The 16,030-nt window shown below is 36.0% G+C and overlaps 2 protein-coding genes across 2 annotated transcripts in view; both read right to left on the reverse strand.

The window, feature by feature from the left end:
* LOC137387148 (PHD finger protein 14-like) overlaps positions 1-160 on the reverse strand; it is a 28,588-nt gene extending 28,428 nt beyond the window's left edge. The window contains exon 1 of the mRNA XM_068073464.1: positions 13-160. Within this exon, the coding sequence (XP_067929565.1) occupies positions 13-133 (121 nt within the window). The 5' untranslated portion in view covers positions 134-160. The remainder of the gene's footprint in view (positions 1-12) is intronic.
* Positions 161-1,486: 1,326 nt separating this feature from the next.
* LOC137387804 (small ribosomal subunit protein mS23-like) lies at positions 1,487-15,983 on the reverse strand. Its single transcript, XM_068074312.1, has 4 exons — positions 15,917-15,983; positions 6,822-6,983; positions 3,702-3,788; positions 1,487-1,969 (listed from the first exon to the last, which is right to left on the reverse strand). Exons 1-4 carry the CDS (start codon positions 15,958-15,960, stop codon positions 1,843-1,845), a joined length of 420 nt encoding a protein of 139 aa, XP_067930413.1. The 5' UTR covers positions 15,961-15,983; the 3' UTR covers positions 1,487-1,842.
* Between the last annotated feature and the right edge of the window lie 47 nt (positions 15,984-16,030).

Consider the following 16,030-nt stretch of genomic DNA (forward strand, 5'->3'; position numbering starts at 1 on the left):
AAAGCAACTCACACATTGTCTTGTAAAGAAATGCAACATCTCCTGCATTGCTGTGGTCAGAAACATTTGAAGCTATCTCTTTAGGTTTGTTGGTTACTTCTTGATTTGGGTCAACAACAGAAGCATCAGCCATTGATACCAGGGCTGTAGACCTTGCAGAACGATACTAAAACTATAACAAGAATAGCATTTGAGCCTTTCGACATAGCCTTTCAATTAATGATTTATTAGTTTCTTACTATTATAATTAAATTCATGGTGATAGAAAATGGAACATGATTGTTCTGAAACTAATACGGCAGTGGTAAATCCATAAGACAGAAGTAAATTAGAATTTTACGTTATCAATCGGAAGCTACAAAAATACCATACACAGTGTGATGTTTTAAGAGCTTATTTTTAAGCTTTCAACACGGTTATTTGACATTGCCTGAAAATCATAGATAACCAAGAGAACTTATGCATTTATAAAGGCATTTCATTGATATTTTTTTACAAACACTACAAAAATACAATAAATTCAATTATATCTACCATTCACATTTACCAAAAATGAGCTGAATGTTTGAGCTATCATGAAAAGATAAAAGCGATTTCGTGTTCTTCTGCTGTGACTATCATAACGTGCAAAATACTAGAAGCATAAAAAATATAAATTAATAGTAGCATTGTAAAAAGCAACGCAAGTTATAAATTATGTCCGTGGGCCTGAAACAACAAACACCATATATAATTCGGTATTCATGCGGTTGATAAAATAGTCAAAAATCCTTCTCTTTCGCCGACAAACATTTGATGGATGTGGCGACACAGCACATTTTGTCCGCATTGTTGCAGCGTAAAATTATTTGGTAAGCTCCAATTTTGTAGCTTTTTGGGTAGTTTTGTAGAAGCCAAGTAAATTCGTACATATACCAATAAACTGCAGTGTCCAAAAAAAGTTCAATCATTTTTTTTTCAAAAGAAAAAAGTATAGCACTATGTATAACCAATGATATACAGTCCCCCTGTATATCATTGGGGGACTGTATATCATTGGTATAACTGAAAGGCCATAATATTTTTGAAGTCCAACAAAATAAAGTTTGCACTTGTAGGCTTGGCATTATCTAAAAAACTAATAATTGTAGTGAAACATCAATCTTACAGTTGGACAGAGCATCACATTGTTCTGCTATGAATTACTGTAGGCCTATTGATCATTTCATTGTGCAGACTAATTCCCCTTATCATGATGTGTTTGAACCACGACAAGGCAACTATTGAAAAATAATGTAATGGTATTTTAAAGTTTTTGCCAAAATTCTATTTTGGTATAGAGTGAATAGGATGACATGCGAACTTTTAGATAGTTGCCTGTGGCAAATCTAATGGAAATCTAAATATGTATATGTTACATTGACATCCAAAACATAAAATTGACCCAAATGACTAGCAAGTGATCACTTCTGTAACAAAATTATTACAGTACAACTTGCGCTAAAACTAATATGAACAACAGCAAATTTATTAATATACCATTTTGAACGCTATAATATACAGCTGTTGTGGTAGCAAATTTATGAACACCAATAATTGATATCATACAAAAAAGGATTAAACTGTGCCAGCTGAAGTGAGCTCATGACCTAAATGAGACCAAATACCAGGTCAATTTACAACCAGTGATTGCTATGAAAAAACAAAGTTATTCCATCACATCAGCAGAGGATGAGGGCAGATGGCGATGAAATGCTACTCATCCGCATCGTTTCTAAACTTTATTCAAGGTACAGCAAAACACCAGCCGCACTTGCCAAAAAACTAGCAGCCAGGTGATGATAACTCCATATCTAACTAGACCTAATTCTTATTGAGCTTTTTAAGGTCATAACCATCCGCTTGCATAGTCTTCTCAACCTCCACTATAATGTCTTCCGAACTACTTCCATCATCTTGTGCGGCAACTTCCATGAACCTCTTGACAAACCTGGTGAACAACGATGAGACATTTTAATCATGTTGATCATTTATACTGAGTATATGTCATGCTCTAATACTGAGTATATGTCATGCTCTAATACTGAGTATATGTCATGCTCTAATACTGAGTATATGTCATGCTCTAATACTGAGTACTACCATGTCTTGAAGGCTCGGATTGAAAAGTTTAACCAATAGAAGATGTTAGTAAATGGCGTCTAAAAGTTGAAACGGTTGAATCAAGAAATTCTGTGACCAGCTTGAAGTTGTTCATTAATATGTAATAAACGACATGGTAGGCATTTTAACATCATACTAGGTGAATGCCCCGGCTTCGCATGGGTATTAAAACAGCTTATAAACCGTGGCAGGTAATGTAGTTGCCTGCCACTTGCCATTAGCCTGGCGCATTGCCAACGAATAATTTGAGTAAGCTATTATCTGTATTGATAAACTTACTAAGGTAGGACATGGACTTGAGTTTTAATATTACTAGGAGTGTTAGGTAGGACATGGACTTGAGTTTTAATATTATTAGGAGTGTTAGGTAGGACATGGACTTGAGTTTTAATATTACTAGGAGTGTTAGGTAGGACAAGGACTTGAGTTTTAATATTACTAGGAGTGTTAGGTAGGACAAGGACTTGAGTTTTAATATTACTAGGAGTGTTAGGTAGGACATGGACTTGAGTTTTAATATTACTAGGAGTGTTAGGTAGGACAAGGACTTGAGTTTTAATATTACTAGGAGTGTTAGGTAGGACAAGGACTTGAGTTTTAATATTACTAGGAGTGTTAGGTAGGACAAGGACTTGAGTTTTAATATTACTAGGAGTGTTAGGTAGGACAAGGACTTGAGTTTTAATATTACTAGGAGTGTTAGGTAGGACAAGGACTTGAGTTTTAATATTACTAGGAGTGTTAGGTAGGACAAGGACTTGAGTTTTAATATTACTAGGAGTTTGAGGTAGGACATGGACTTGAGTTTTAATATTACTAGGAGTGTTAGGTAGGACATGGACTTGAATTTTAATATTACTAGGAGTGTTAGGTAGGACATGGACTTGAGTTTTAATATTACTAGGAGTGTTAGGTAGGAGAAGGACTTGAGTTTTAATATTACTAGGAGTGTTAGGTAGGACAAGAACTTGAGTTTTAATATTACTAGGAGTGTTAGGTAGGACATGGACTTGCGTTTTAATATTACTAGGAGTGTTAGGTAGGACATGGACTTGAGTTTTAATATTACTAGGAGTGTTAGGTAGGACAAGGACTCGAGTTTTAATATTACTAGGAGTGTTAGGTAGAACATGGACTTGAGTTTTAATATTACTAGGAGTGTTAGGTAGGACATGGACTTGAGTTTTAATATTACTAGGAGTGTTAGGTAGGACAAGGACTTGAGTTTTAATATTACTAGGAGTGTTAGGTAGGACATGGACTTGAGTTTTAATATTACTAGGAGTGTTAGGTAGGACAAGAACTTGAGTTTTAATATTACTAGGAGTTTGAGGTAGGACATAGACTTGAGTTTTAATATTACTAGGAGTGTTAGGTAGGACAAGGACTGGAGTTTTAATATTACTAGGAGTTTGAGGTAGGACATAGACTTGAGCAAGGGGTGTTCAAAAATAGGATGTGATGCCAGTAAACCTTTCAGTTTGAACAAAAGCACTTTAACCATGAAAACACTACTGGCAAAATAGAGGTTTGAATGAGTTTATATATTTAATACAAACTTTTCCATGGCAGAGTTATCCATAGTAGAAGGCACTAGAAGGTTGACATGATTTTTAGTCTGTGGCGCATAAGTCTTCATATAATGTCTGCAATGAAGCAAATAAACCCAAATAATACATGGTGTTTGGGATTATATTATTATATTTACACAAGGCATGCTTTAGTAATTTTTATGAAAGACTAAAATTGCAAAAGAACAAATTTGTAAAAAAATTCAGAAAGCTTAATAATTGCATGCAGCTACATACACCACTCCTTTTCAATGACTCTAGTTGCATGCAGCTACATACGCCACTCCTTTTCAATGAGTCTAGTTGCATGCAGCTACATACGTCACTCTTTCTCAATGACTCTAGTTGCATGCAGCTACATACGCCACTCCTTTTCAATGACTCTAGTTGCATGCAGCTACATACGCCACTCCTTTTCAATGAGTCTAGTTGCATGCAGCTACATACACCACTCCTTTTCAATGAGTCTAGTTGCATGCAGCTACATACGCCACTCCTTTTCAATGAGTCTAGTTGCATGCAGCTACATACGCCACTCCTTTTCAATGACTCTAGTTGCATACAGCTACATACGCCACTCCTTTTCAATGACTCTAGTTGCATACAGCTACATACGCCACTCCTTTTCAATGACTCTAGTTGCATGCAGCTACATACGCCACTCCTTTTCAATGAGTCTAGTTGCATACAGCTACATACGCCACTCCTTTTCAATGAGTCTAGTTGCATGCAGCTACATACGCCACTCCTTCTCAATGAGTCTAGTTGCATGCAGCTACATACGCCACTCCTTTTCAATGACTCTAGTTGCATGCAGCTACATACGCCACTCCTTTTCAATGACTCTAGTTGCATGCAGCTACATACGCCACTCCTTTTCAATGAGTCTAGTTGCATGCAGCTACATACGTCACTCCTTTTCAATGACTCTAGTTGCATGCAGCTACATACGCCACTCCTTTTCAATGACTCTAGTTGCATGCAGCTACATACGTCACTCCTTTTCAATGAGTCTAGTTGCATGCAGCTACATACGCCACTCCTTCTCAATGAGTCTAGTTGCATGCAGCTACATACGCCACTCCTTTTCAATGAGTCTAGTTGCATGCAGCTACATACGTCACTCCTTTTCAATGAGTCTAGTTGCATGCAGCTACATACGCCACTCCTTTTCAATGAGTCTAGTTGCATGCAGCTACATACGCCACTCCTTTTCAATGAGTCTAGTTGCATGCAGCTACATACGCCACTCCTTTTCAATGACTCTAGTTGCATACAGCTACATACGCCACTCCTTTTCAATGACTCTAGTTGCATACAGCTACATACGCCACTCCTTTTCAATGACTCTAGTTGCATGCAGCTACATACGCCACTCCTTTTCAATGAGTCTAGTTGCATACAGCTACATACGCCACTCCTTTTCAATGAGTCTAGTTGCATGCAGCTACATACGCCACTCCTTCTCAATGAGTCTAGTTGCATGCAGCTACATACGCCACTCCTTTTCAATGAGTCTAGTTGCATGCAGCTACATACGCCACTCCTTTTCAATGACTCTAGTTGCATGCAGCTACATACGCCACTCCTTTTCAATGAGTCTAGTTGCATGCAGCTACATACGTCACTCCTTTTCAATGACTCTAGTTGCATGCAGCTACATACGTCACTCCTTTTCAATGAGTCTAGTTGCATGCAGCTACATACGCCACTCCTTTTCAATGAGTCTAGTTTGGCATCCATTCTAGTCTATTATCCAGGTCAGAAGAAACTATCTACTATCTTGCCAAGTTTATCACCGTGTTTATTCATGTGTTTTTCACTAGCCAAAAAGTGTTGTGATCTTTGCTGTTGCACTATCAGTTGCACACACTACTAGATAAATGGTATAACAATAATGAATTACCTATTAGCAGTACCAACAAACACCAGAAACGATGCAATTTGTGCATGATCAAGACCTTAAACTCAAGACTAAGAGTTGCATACATTTGGTGATAATATCGACATTGAATGTCACATCAATCAGTCAAATAAGATATTGAAAAATTTTTACTTTAATTAATTTAATTAAATTACTTTTCTAAATTACAAAGAAAAAAATGACTGCACACGGACATGCTGAAATATTGATCAAGACAATTATATTGCTGAGAATGTTACCGCAGTGAATGTTACCACAGTGAACTTATCCTATGAACCCGTTCAGTACACGTAACCCAAATTATTTTATGGAGCGTGTAAAAGAAGGTAGTCAAACCTCTACATATTAACTCAAACTATTATGATGTCATGTGTGTCCAAATCATGATCAGTTGAAGCAAATATTTTTAGAATGCTTTCTATTTATTTAATCTATTCAAGAGTCAAAACAATATTAATATATATTGCAAATAGTTACATATAGCATGAAAACGACTTCATTACATAAAATATGTAAAAGGAACTAAATTAAAAAACCAAATTACCAAAATAATCAGTAAAAAGGATTACGTTCAGCTTTTCTTAGAAACAAACATCTGGAAGTATATGCCTCGCAAGACAGGTTTGGTAGGAGAGGTTTGGCAGGAGAGTAGCAAGACAGGTTTGGTAGGAGAGTGGGTAATAGAAATATGTAGGTTAATTAACTTTAACTCACACTAGATAGTTTTAATTAACTTATTATATAACTCTTTTATTATTTCAGTTTATATTTATGTTTCAGTTTATTTGTAAAAACCTTTGAATTGTACTTAGAAAATTTAATGCTTCAAGACATTTCAGATGTTTTATGTTGAAAATTACTTCTTGTGTCAAAGCAAATGTTTGCTCAAACTTTACTTTTTACTCATAGACAAAAGTCTTGGTTTGACCAGATCAACAAAGTTGTGAAATTGCATCCAATTTTAATGCATAATTGGCTAGGAATTTGGATGATAGAACAACCCTTGTAAACAAAATGCTCCTAGCTTTTTAACTGAAATGAAAAACAGCTTTCGTGACTTCTATGATTTATGCAACCAAGGATATCCCTTTTGCTCACAGGACATCCAGATTGTGTTAACTAGTTGTTTGGAATGACTTGTTTTAAGACAACCATTTTACGCGTTGGCTGCTACTGTAACAAACCCTCGAATATGGTCTTCCACATAAACTAAACTCTTCACAGCAGCCTCTGGAACTGGTCTGGATAGCTCTGGCTCAAGTTTAGGAGGAAAGGTTTTCCACACGTTGTACCATATTGGGAGCTCTTCAGAAGTGAGCACTCCTCCTTTGTACAAACCCTGCACCCTGGGTGGAAAACTCAAATATGAGACAACTTACGCTTCTTGTGGGAAGAAAAACGCCGAATGTGTTCCAAAAAGCACATGGAAGCTTTACTAGGATTTGACTAGAGCCTATACTATATGCATCAGGCTAGAGCCAACGAAGAGAAATTATACGGCGCATCTTAGCTTCATAGGTGGCAGATAGGCACAAGAACAAACCATTTTTTATACAATGTTATGCATGCAGTGACAACAAAATTGTAGTCTCAGATTACCAAAGAGAAAACAGTCAAGGTTAGAAAATTGCCAGAAGCATGTACGTAAACCTAATATCAGCATGGCTACAGTAATTTAAAACGCTGTAACCAAAAAATTAAAAAATTCAGTTCTGCCAAATAATTCTATCGTCTATTAAAAATAAACACCCTTCTAACCACATAAATCTGAGTCAATAGGTTTGGTCACATTTAAAAGGGAATTCCAAAGAGGCCATTATGACAGGCCCTATGCATAGCGCAAGTCTATTGTCATCTGTTGAGCAACAAGTTCCTTTTGGCTGTACTAGCAGGATAGAATGATAGGCAATCAAAAGTTTCATAACATATCTTCGCAACCTGAGTCAGCCATATTTAATTCTGAAATTTGCTGTAATCGGCAATGCAGAGCAGCTTGTTTGAGGTAACCTTATTTCTTTTATACATGTATTTTCTTAAATATTTTATTTGAGGTAAAATTTATTTCGCTGATGTCATTGATATATTTTGGTTGTTACGAAAATGTTGCATGTAATATTTGTCATTGCATGCTTTTTAGCTATGTTAAAGGTTGACTTGCAACAAAACTCACATTACAGCTATTTGGTATCAAAAGATTTTCCATGTCTTACTCTGCTGTGTTCTAAGTGCAAAATATATAGATATGTGATTACAAGCTCTTGAAAGCTCAAAAACGAACAGCTAATCGCCGCCATTACGAAACTGTCATAGATTAGAATCCCTTTCCAAAACGGCTCAAATAAGATGGCTTCTGTTTACATTTTCATGCAACCTCGATCGTCGAAAGATTTTCACAAATATACTTCACACATTCAATAAAACCATGTCTATTGTCCTTTCACGTCTATTTCATCATCATTGTAATGCTTTCATTTTGAGCACTGACATCTCAAAACCCAGTGTAAAAATTAGTTTAATTTCTTAACTTTAGCTCGAAGGAGTGCATATCATCCTCCGATAAACATGACGAGCCTGTTGGTCACTTGCGATAGTCAAAACATGCTGCAGAAATTATTCGCGCTGTTTGGCAGGAATTATGGGTCACATGATCAGATTGCGACTAAACGATTAGACCAAGCCAAAACAAAACTGTAAGCTAGCGAGCATTTATATTTGGTAAGGAATCTTCGGTAAAACCCGGAGTGTTTGTCATAAACTAGTGCTACGAGAAGTTTTATATTGAGCCTTTTATTGGCCTTTCAATTCACGTGAAAACATCACGTGTCAAAACAACAACCAATTCGTTGGAGTACGACAGAGAAGTAAATTGATTCCAATCTATGGCGGTTTCGTGATGGCGGGGATTAACTGTTCATCTTTGAGCTTTTAAGAGCTTGTAATCACATTTCCAAATATTTTGCACTTACAACATAGCAGAGTAAGACATGGTGAATCTTTTAATACCAAATAACTGTGATGTGAATTTTGTTGCAAGTCAACCTTTAAACAAAATATAGAAAACGCATTCTAAAAAATATGGTTTTCAATAAAATCGTCTGTGTTTCTGTAATAAACCTCCTCAACTATTTTAGAACTATTAAAAACTGGCTTCATTTCCCTACTCCTAACTAAATCCGACTAATGCATAAATATTGCTGTAAAACTACAATTAGACTGAGTTAGTGTCAAATGGCTATCTAAGTAAGCCCAAATAGCGTCAACACTGCCTAAAAATTAAGTCACAATTGAGAATGTTGACTTAAAACACTTCAGTAATTGGGGCAGTCATATTAGAACGATCTTGTCCTTCAGTGTTGGGTAGTTGTCAGTGTAACATAATAGCTAATAACTATGTTACTAAATGCATCACTTATCTTATGAGATAGAGAAATGTGTTGAGTAATTTTAAGATCGCAAATTAGACCACAAACAAAATTAGGAAACAGTCAATTATTTAGTAAGCGTGAAACTTGAGAAGGGAGAGTATATGGTCAAGAGTTCCTCCCTGACACAACTCATGACAAGCTCTGACTGAATTTCAAAAGCAGAACTTCATCCTTTTATGCATCATGAGCACTGACAGAGCCTGCTATTAGTTCCACTATATTTCCTTGGCTTCGACTGTTCCCTCTATAATTCTCCATGCTACATCTATTGAGAGTTCAATTGTATTGTTCTCCAACTTTTAAGGCTATACTCCCCCTTCCTGTAACAATTTTTGTCATGCACACCATCTCTCTATTCCGTTTTCCATTTCTTAGTACTACAACTATAATACCACAATTAAACTTCTTGATGTTATTCACCATACAACACAGGCTCTAGCCGAGCAAAAGGCTTATAATCGTATTTGTTCTGATTTTGCCAAGGCCTTTAATAAGTGCCTCATCATCTACTTGTCAGTAAAATCAAGAATTATGAATAAGATGTACATGTAGTGCAGTAGACTGAGATGTGGTTGAGGAACTGCACTTAATTTGTTACTGTTAATGGTACGAGGTCAGAGTTGTTTGCTGTCCTCCCTGGAGTCTCGCAGGGTTCGGTTTTGGTACTTTTTTGGGTGATTTTCACTTAGACCAATTCAAGCTCTCATTTTACAATCGAATTAGAGTTTTATTCGATAGACTAGTGCATTTCATTTCTTTGTTTCATTTTAGTGAAAAAAGGGAGGCCAAAAAGGGAAAAGGAAAACAAATGTTTTAATTTAATTTATTTATTCTTAAGTTAGTAAATATCCATGTAATGCCCACGAGTATAATGAATTATCCCATATATCCTGTATGTATATACAGAATATATATCTTGTATATACTGCTCTGAGCGAGCAAAACGCCTTATCTTGATTGTTGTAAATTGTTCAGTACAAGCAAAAACGCGTTTTAATTGAGCCCGACAACAGTCTTAGCAGTATTTCAATTATTTTTTCTGATTTATTATGGTTAGATGTCCAATAATCTTTACCAGAAATTTTTGTGTGAAAAATCAAAGGCGTTATTTCACTTGAGGGGTTTTTATTGCCTAAATTGACACTTCATCGATTATCGAGCGATTAAAGGTTTCAATTCTTATTACTAATCCAGTCAACACAAGCATTAAAGCCCTGTAATAACTATCCTTCAGCTCAACAGTTAAGAGATGATTAAAGATGTAAGTCTCATTCAAATCTGATGTTATGAAATGAAAAGAGTAAGTAAAATAATGGTTTTAATAGGATCAAACGCTTTTATTGAAAATAATTTAAACAAACAATTGAGTGCAATAATTTCAGTATTTCAAGAAAGCAAAACCTTTCCAGGTACATGCACCTAAAACAAACTTCTCATCAAAGCTCAGAGTCAGAATTTAGGATTTAGACTGATGTCAGTTAGAAATTGACTGGTCTGGTCATAATAAATATACTATGATAAAAAATATAGCAATAGGATTGAGGACATAGAAGTGCACTAGTGTGTAAAAGCTGCCTTAGAAACAACAAAATATATCTGCTTTAGTTTTGCTTCCCATTGTTTATATACTATGTGATTACATAATGCTGCTCATCATGCCCAACTTTGTATGTTCAGGCCAATCAAAACGCCCTATCTGCAGATAAGGTGTTTTGATTGCCACTTTATGTGGATAAAATGGTAAATGTGGATAGGGCGTTTTGCACATATTGAAAAGTGCTAATTCTGGGAGTCTCAGAAGTATGGAATTTGAGACATGTTAGATCTCAACCTAACTTACATATAAAGAGAAAAAAAATGAATTTCTGAAGAATTTTGAAAAAATTGTCAGATTGTTTTGCTTGCTTAGGGCAGTATATCCTGTATATACCCTGTACATATATATATTTATATATGCACGGTTTATAATGCATATTTATATATGCATTTATTCCATGGTATAGCCAGCCGAACAGTGTAGTGTATTAGATAAATGACTGTCCACAATACTGGAGGTTGTGAGTTCAAATCCAGCTCGCAGTAGATTTATCATTCTTAAAACTATCGCTATAGCTGGACAGATGGACAAACATTGCAGTCTATATAAATAAACCCATATATTTACACATATATATATACTAGCTGTGCCACCCGGCGTTGCCCGTGTAATAGAAGAGTCTTTGGACAGAAAATTGATTTGTATTTAACATATAACAACCTTTGCCATTATAACTTTCAAAGTAGATATCATGAGAGAAGTGTGTCGTGTAGTTGAAATAAGTTATGAGAAAAATAAAAACAACTGTAAAGGTTTTAAAACTTTGTCAAACAACTGTACCTTTCAAGCTAGTAGCCTGGCATATTGTCAATAGAAAACTCCACTAAGCTAGTTAATAAGGTTAGGTTTCCAATGACGGTAAGCCATGACTTTGAGTCTGTATTGTTGTCCAGCTCAGCTGTTCTAATAATAGCTATAGCCGGATTTCTGACGGACACACGACACACGGACTTTGAGAAATATATATATAGATATATATATACAGTGAAACTCGGATAAATCGAACTTCAAGGGACCAGCAAAAGTGTTCGAATTATCAGAGCGTTCAAGTTATCAGAGCACTGTCACAAGTCCATGTATTTACTTATTTATTAGTAGATACATGTACATATACAAACTATAATATAAATCAAAAGCACAAATGGCTTGTTTCAAATTAAATGCTTCTAATGTAAAGTTTAAAACGTTTTCATGAAAAAGTATAGAGATTTTTCTATCACTTGAGATTGGTTTGTTGTTTGAGGTGATGTTATTGCCAGGACGTTTTTTAGATTGACATTGGCAAAACTTGATCGTTGCTGAAATGCTTAAAAGAAAAGACATCTTTTTCTTTTGAGCGTTTTACCCATGATCAATTTTGCCGATTTTTCTTGAAGTTTATGCAAAGATTACCTTACTTTACCTGGGATTCGTTAAGAGCAACACTCCGAGGCAGTTCAATTAAAAGTTTTACGAGGTTTTACGGTACATTGTATGTCACTCACGCTTTTTGAATGGATACTTATTGAATGTACACACGTATTCTGTGTTTAGGTCAAACGATGAATAGTTTTTTTAGCTAAGACAACGTATACGTTTGATTACAACAATTTTTAAGACGTTTTAAACATTCAACATTCCGACGTTGATTCAACACGGAATCAACGTCGGAAAACTATTCATCACGGGCTAGCCGGGTCACGCACTCAAGGATTTTCGCCACGCAAATACAAAACAAAAACAACATGCTGTTTTTGTTTTGTATGTGCGTGGCGAAAATCCTTGCGCGCGTGACCCGGCTGCGAAATTTTTTTTCCCAAACAGGTTTATATACGGCAGTAAAATTTTGGCTCCTGATTGGTTTTAGTAATTGAGTTTTACTAACCAAAACCTACATCATTACATTAAAAATCAATAGTTATAATTAGAAAGGAACACAAAATTCTAAATAACGTAGTAAAACTGATGTTATCATTCAAAAAGTGCTGTTAAAACGTAAGAGGCGTTCACTTGAAACTCATTAATTTAAGCTATTCAGAATAAAATGTTGGAATTTTGTGTTCCCCTCTAATTATAACTATTGACTTTTAATGTAATGATATAATATTTGATTACTAAAACTCAATTACTAAAGCCAATCAGGAGCCAAAATTTTACTGCCGTATGTAAACCTGTTTGGGAAAAAAAATTTCGCGACCCGGCTAGCCCGTGTTATTCATCGTATAGCAGTATAAATCAAACTTCACCAAACCTTTAGAAAAGTCGTTGACAAAAATATTTTGCCGATGGAGGTAATAACGACGCTTATGAATTACGAAAAGTTGAGGTTTACCTCTATGGCTTGGGATAAAGTGATTTTCTAAAGCGATAGCAACCGTTTCGGTAGCCGTTGGGCAAAAAACAGTTCGAATTAACAGTGTTGAGTTCGAGTTATATAGAGCCGTTTATCATTGCGTGGGAACGGACCAAGCAAATCCATTCGAGTTAACCATGTGTTCGCTATATCCAAGGGCGAGTTATTCGTGTTTCACTGTATATATTTCGAAGTCTGTCGTTCAGTCTTTCCAGCTCTAGCTGATTAGTATCTAGCAATGAAGAATCTGTGCCACAAAAGATTTGATCGAGGAGCCTCCGTTCACCAGGCGATAAACTAACCCCTTGAGTTACACGACATGCAGTGAATTCATTGGGCAATATGAGTCGCTATCTAGGTTAAAATACACATAGCACTCCGCTTTACGACGCAACGTCACTAAAGTTTGCTCTCACAGCTATTATTACTATGTTTAGCAATACAGATAGTAGTGTGCTTAAATTAGTCATTAGCAATGTGCAAGGCTAATGGCAAGTGGTATGCAACTGCATTATCTGCCACTGTCAGGATTGGCATAGTATTTCCTATGGCGGTTATTACCGCAGGTTTATAAGAGTTTTAACCACCCGGCAAAACCTCATTTTTGTCCAAAAGTGGGAAAAAGTGGGAAAAACTAAAAAACCTCTCTTTTGACAAGTTGACTAATATAAGAAAAGAAGCAAAGAATAACAATAAACTTATACCATTAGCTGTCAGAGGTTCTTTATGACTCTTTAACAGTACAAAGGCTAAGAAAGCGCATAATCTTTATAATTGGTTTATTTACTAAATATTGAATGAAAAGACCAGATAACAAGATAATATTTGTTTATTTACATATATTAAATACTAATATTGAATAAAAAACAAAATTGATATGTGTGAAACATGACAGTAAGAATAATACATCAATTAAAAAATAATTGAAAAATGAAAACACATGAAGATAATGCCAAGTAGTCGAGACTGGTGAACTGAACGGATTAGATTATTGAGAATTTATTGTCTAAGAAAAGTTAATCCTCGTATTCGGCCGAATCATACCCTAAAGGAATTGTTTGCAGGTTTTGGTATCAAGCTACCAGTTTGGACGCTTTCTCCATACCAAGCCTGTTGCGCAGCTTGGTCTGCACTAAAGAAAAAGTGCTAAACAATACACGTCAAAACAGTTCTATTACTGGACTGTAAAAAGCTTATCGTTATTCAACCCGTATCCTGGGTGTTGATTTTATCTAATTTTTCTCACTTTTAAACACATTTTATTTCCATTGCTATTGATTAATATAAATATGGAGCCACACAACTGATTGTTTAGTCTAATTTTCTATTTTTATTAAATTTCATTGTTGAACTAAACATTTGGATAACAAATTCTGGCACTGTAATATTTCCCAGTATTTCCTGGTTTTAACCAGTTGTTCCTGGTTTTTACCAGTTTTTCCCACTGTCCTGGAAAAACAGTTTTCCCCGGGAAGAATGCCAACCCTGGCCACTGTTTATAAGCTGTTTTAATACTGTGCATTTACCCAGCATTCGGCTAGTATATATATATATATATATATATATATAAACTGTTTCCTCACCCCAGTTAACCTGTATGGGTGGTAATTTCTGCTCTAACTCGGGTCTCCTACCAGAGACCTGGGAGTTTGAGCACTCGCCTCAAGATCTTAGCTGTTCCCAGTAGCGCACTTTTCTGCGACTCACCGAGTTGATTGCTGTCGGTATTTGGGCAAGCCACATTTTATGAGCCGGTGTTATTGCGCCCAGTGCCCCAATGATTATTGGCATTACAGTTGATTTTACATCCCAGCATTTTTCAATCTCTTCTCCAAGAGGGAGATATTTCTCTACCTTTTCTTTATCTTTGCTAGCTACATTGTAGTCATTGGGTACTGCTATATCTATTATAGTAGCCCTCTTGTTCTCCTTGTCCACCACCACTATATCTGGTTGGTTCGCTAGGACATGCTTGTCAGTCCGGATGTAGAAGTCCCAGAGGATCTTAGCGCGGTCATTTTTATTGACCTTATATATATTGACCTATATATATACATATGCACATATATATGTATATATATATCCTGATACCCTATATATTTATGATATATTATATATATATACATATATATAATACATCATAAAATCAAAAATATATAGGGTATCAGGATGGCCTAGTGGTAGCATTTTTGACTGTCTACCATAAGGGTTGGTGGCAGACCTGCCAACCCAAGAGTGGGGCAATGCGTGAGATTTGGTTTTGGGGCAATTGATGCATCAATGATAGTATATATAAACTTGTGGAAATTGGGGAAAAAATCTCACGCATTTTCATTTTTTTTTTGAGGTGATTGCGTGAGTCTCACGCCCAATGCGTGAGAGTTGGCAGGTATGGTTGGTGGGGTTCGAGTCCTGCTTAATGCCGATCTGACAAAAAAGCTCACAGCAAGCTTTAAACCCTAAATTGCTGGGTCTCTCGAATTTAGACCATAATTTGGAGGCCCGTGCACCACACTGAAATTGTGGGCACGTTAAAGATCCACCTCTTTCCTTCACACATTGGGCAAATGGCTACCTGGCTCTGTCATACCGGACGTGTTGCGACATGTACCCTTCAGGTTAACCTGACAGTGCCAGAAGTAATTGTTACTTAAAACAGGGTCACATCTACTCTACCATGCTGCTTGACCCAAGCATGCATCCCTAAGATGCAAGTCGTTCTCGATTTTGACGGACACATAGATTAACTAGCGTACAAGAAACAGTCTGTTTCTCCTGTTGTCTAAGAAACCCAGATATTGATTTTTAATAATCTTACAGCCAAGCACCGAACCTAAAACTAAATATGTTCTGATATAAATCTACTAAAAACAAAAACAATGCATCTTTCAATAAAAAATTGCTTCTAATGAGAAGTTCTAATACCTTTGAAAGACTGAGCCAACGCGCTCAATTCGCGTACCTGCCATTTGCTTTTTCTGAAAATGTTCTAAATGGTACTGCAAAATCGTTTAGGTAAACACGTCCGAGCCACACGAA

Source organism: Watersipora subatra, chromosome 2 (assembly GCF_963576615.1).
Source record: "Watersipora subatra chromosome 2, tzWatSuba1.1, whole genome shotgun sequence".
In the NCBI taxonomy this organism is placed as follows: Eukaryota; Metazoa; Bryozoa; class Gymnolaemata; order Cheilostomatida; family Watersiporidae; genus Watersipora; species Watersipora subatra.

Excerpts from the sequence above, each read along its gene's own strand:
- LOC137387804 (XM_068074312.1), bottom strand. The coding sequence starts at position 15,960 with ATGGCAGGTACGCGAATTGAGCGCGTTGGCTCAGTCTTTCAAAG. Across the intron at positions 3,789-6,821 it reads GTGGAAGACCATATTCGAGG|ACATTATATGAAGACTTATG; the intron begins GTTTGTTACAGT and ends GCTTCATTGCAG. Across the intron at positions 1,970-3,701 it reads GATAACTCTGCCATGGAAAA|GTTTGTCAAGAGGTTCATGG; the intron begins GTTTGTATTAAA and ends GTTGTTCACCAG.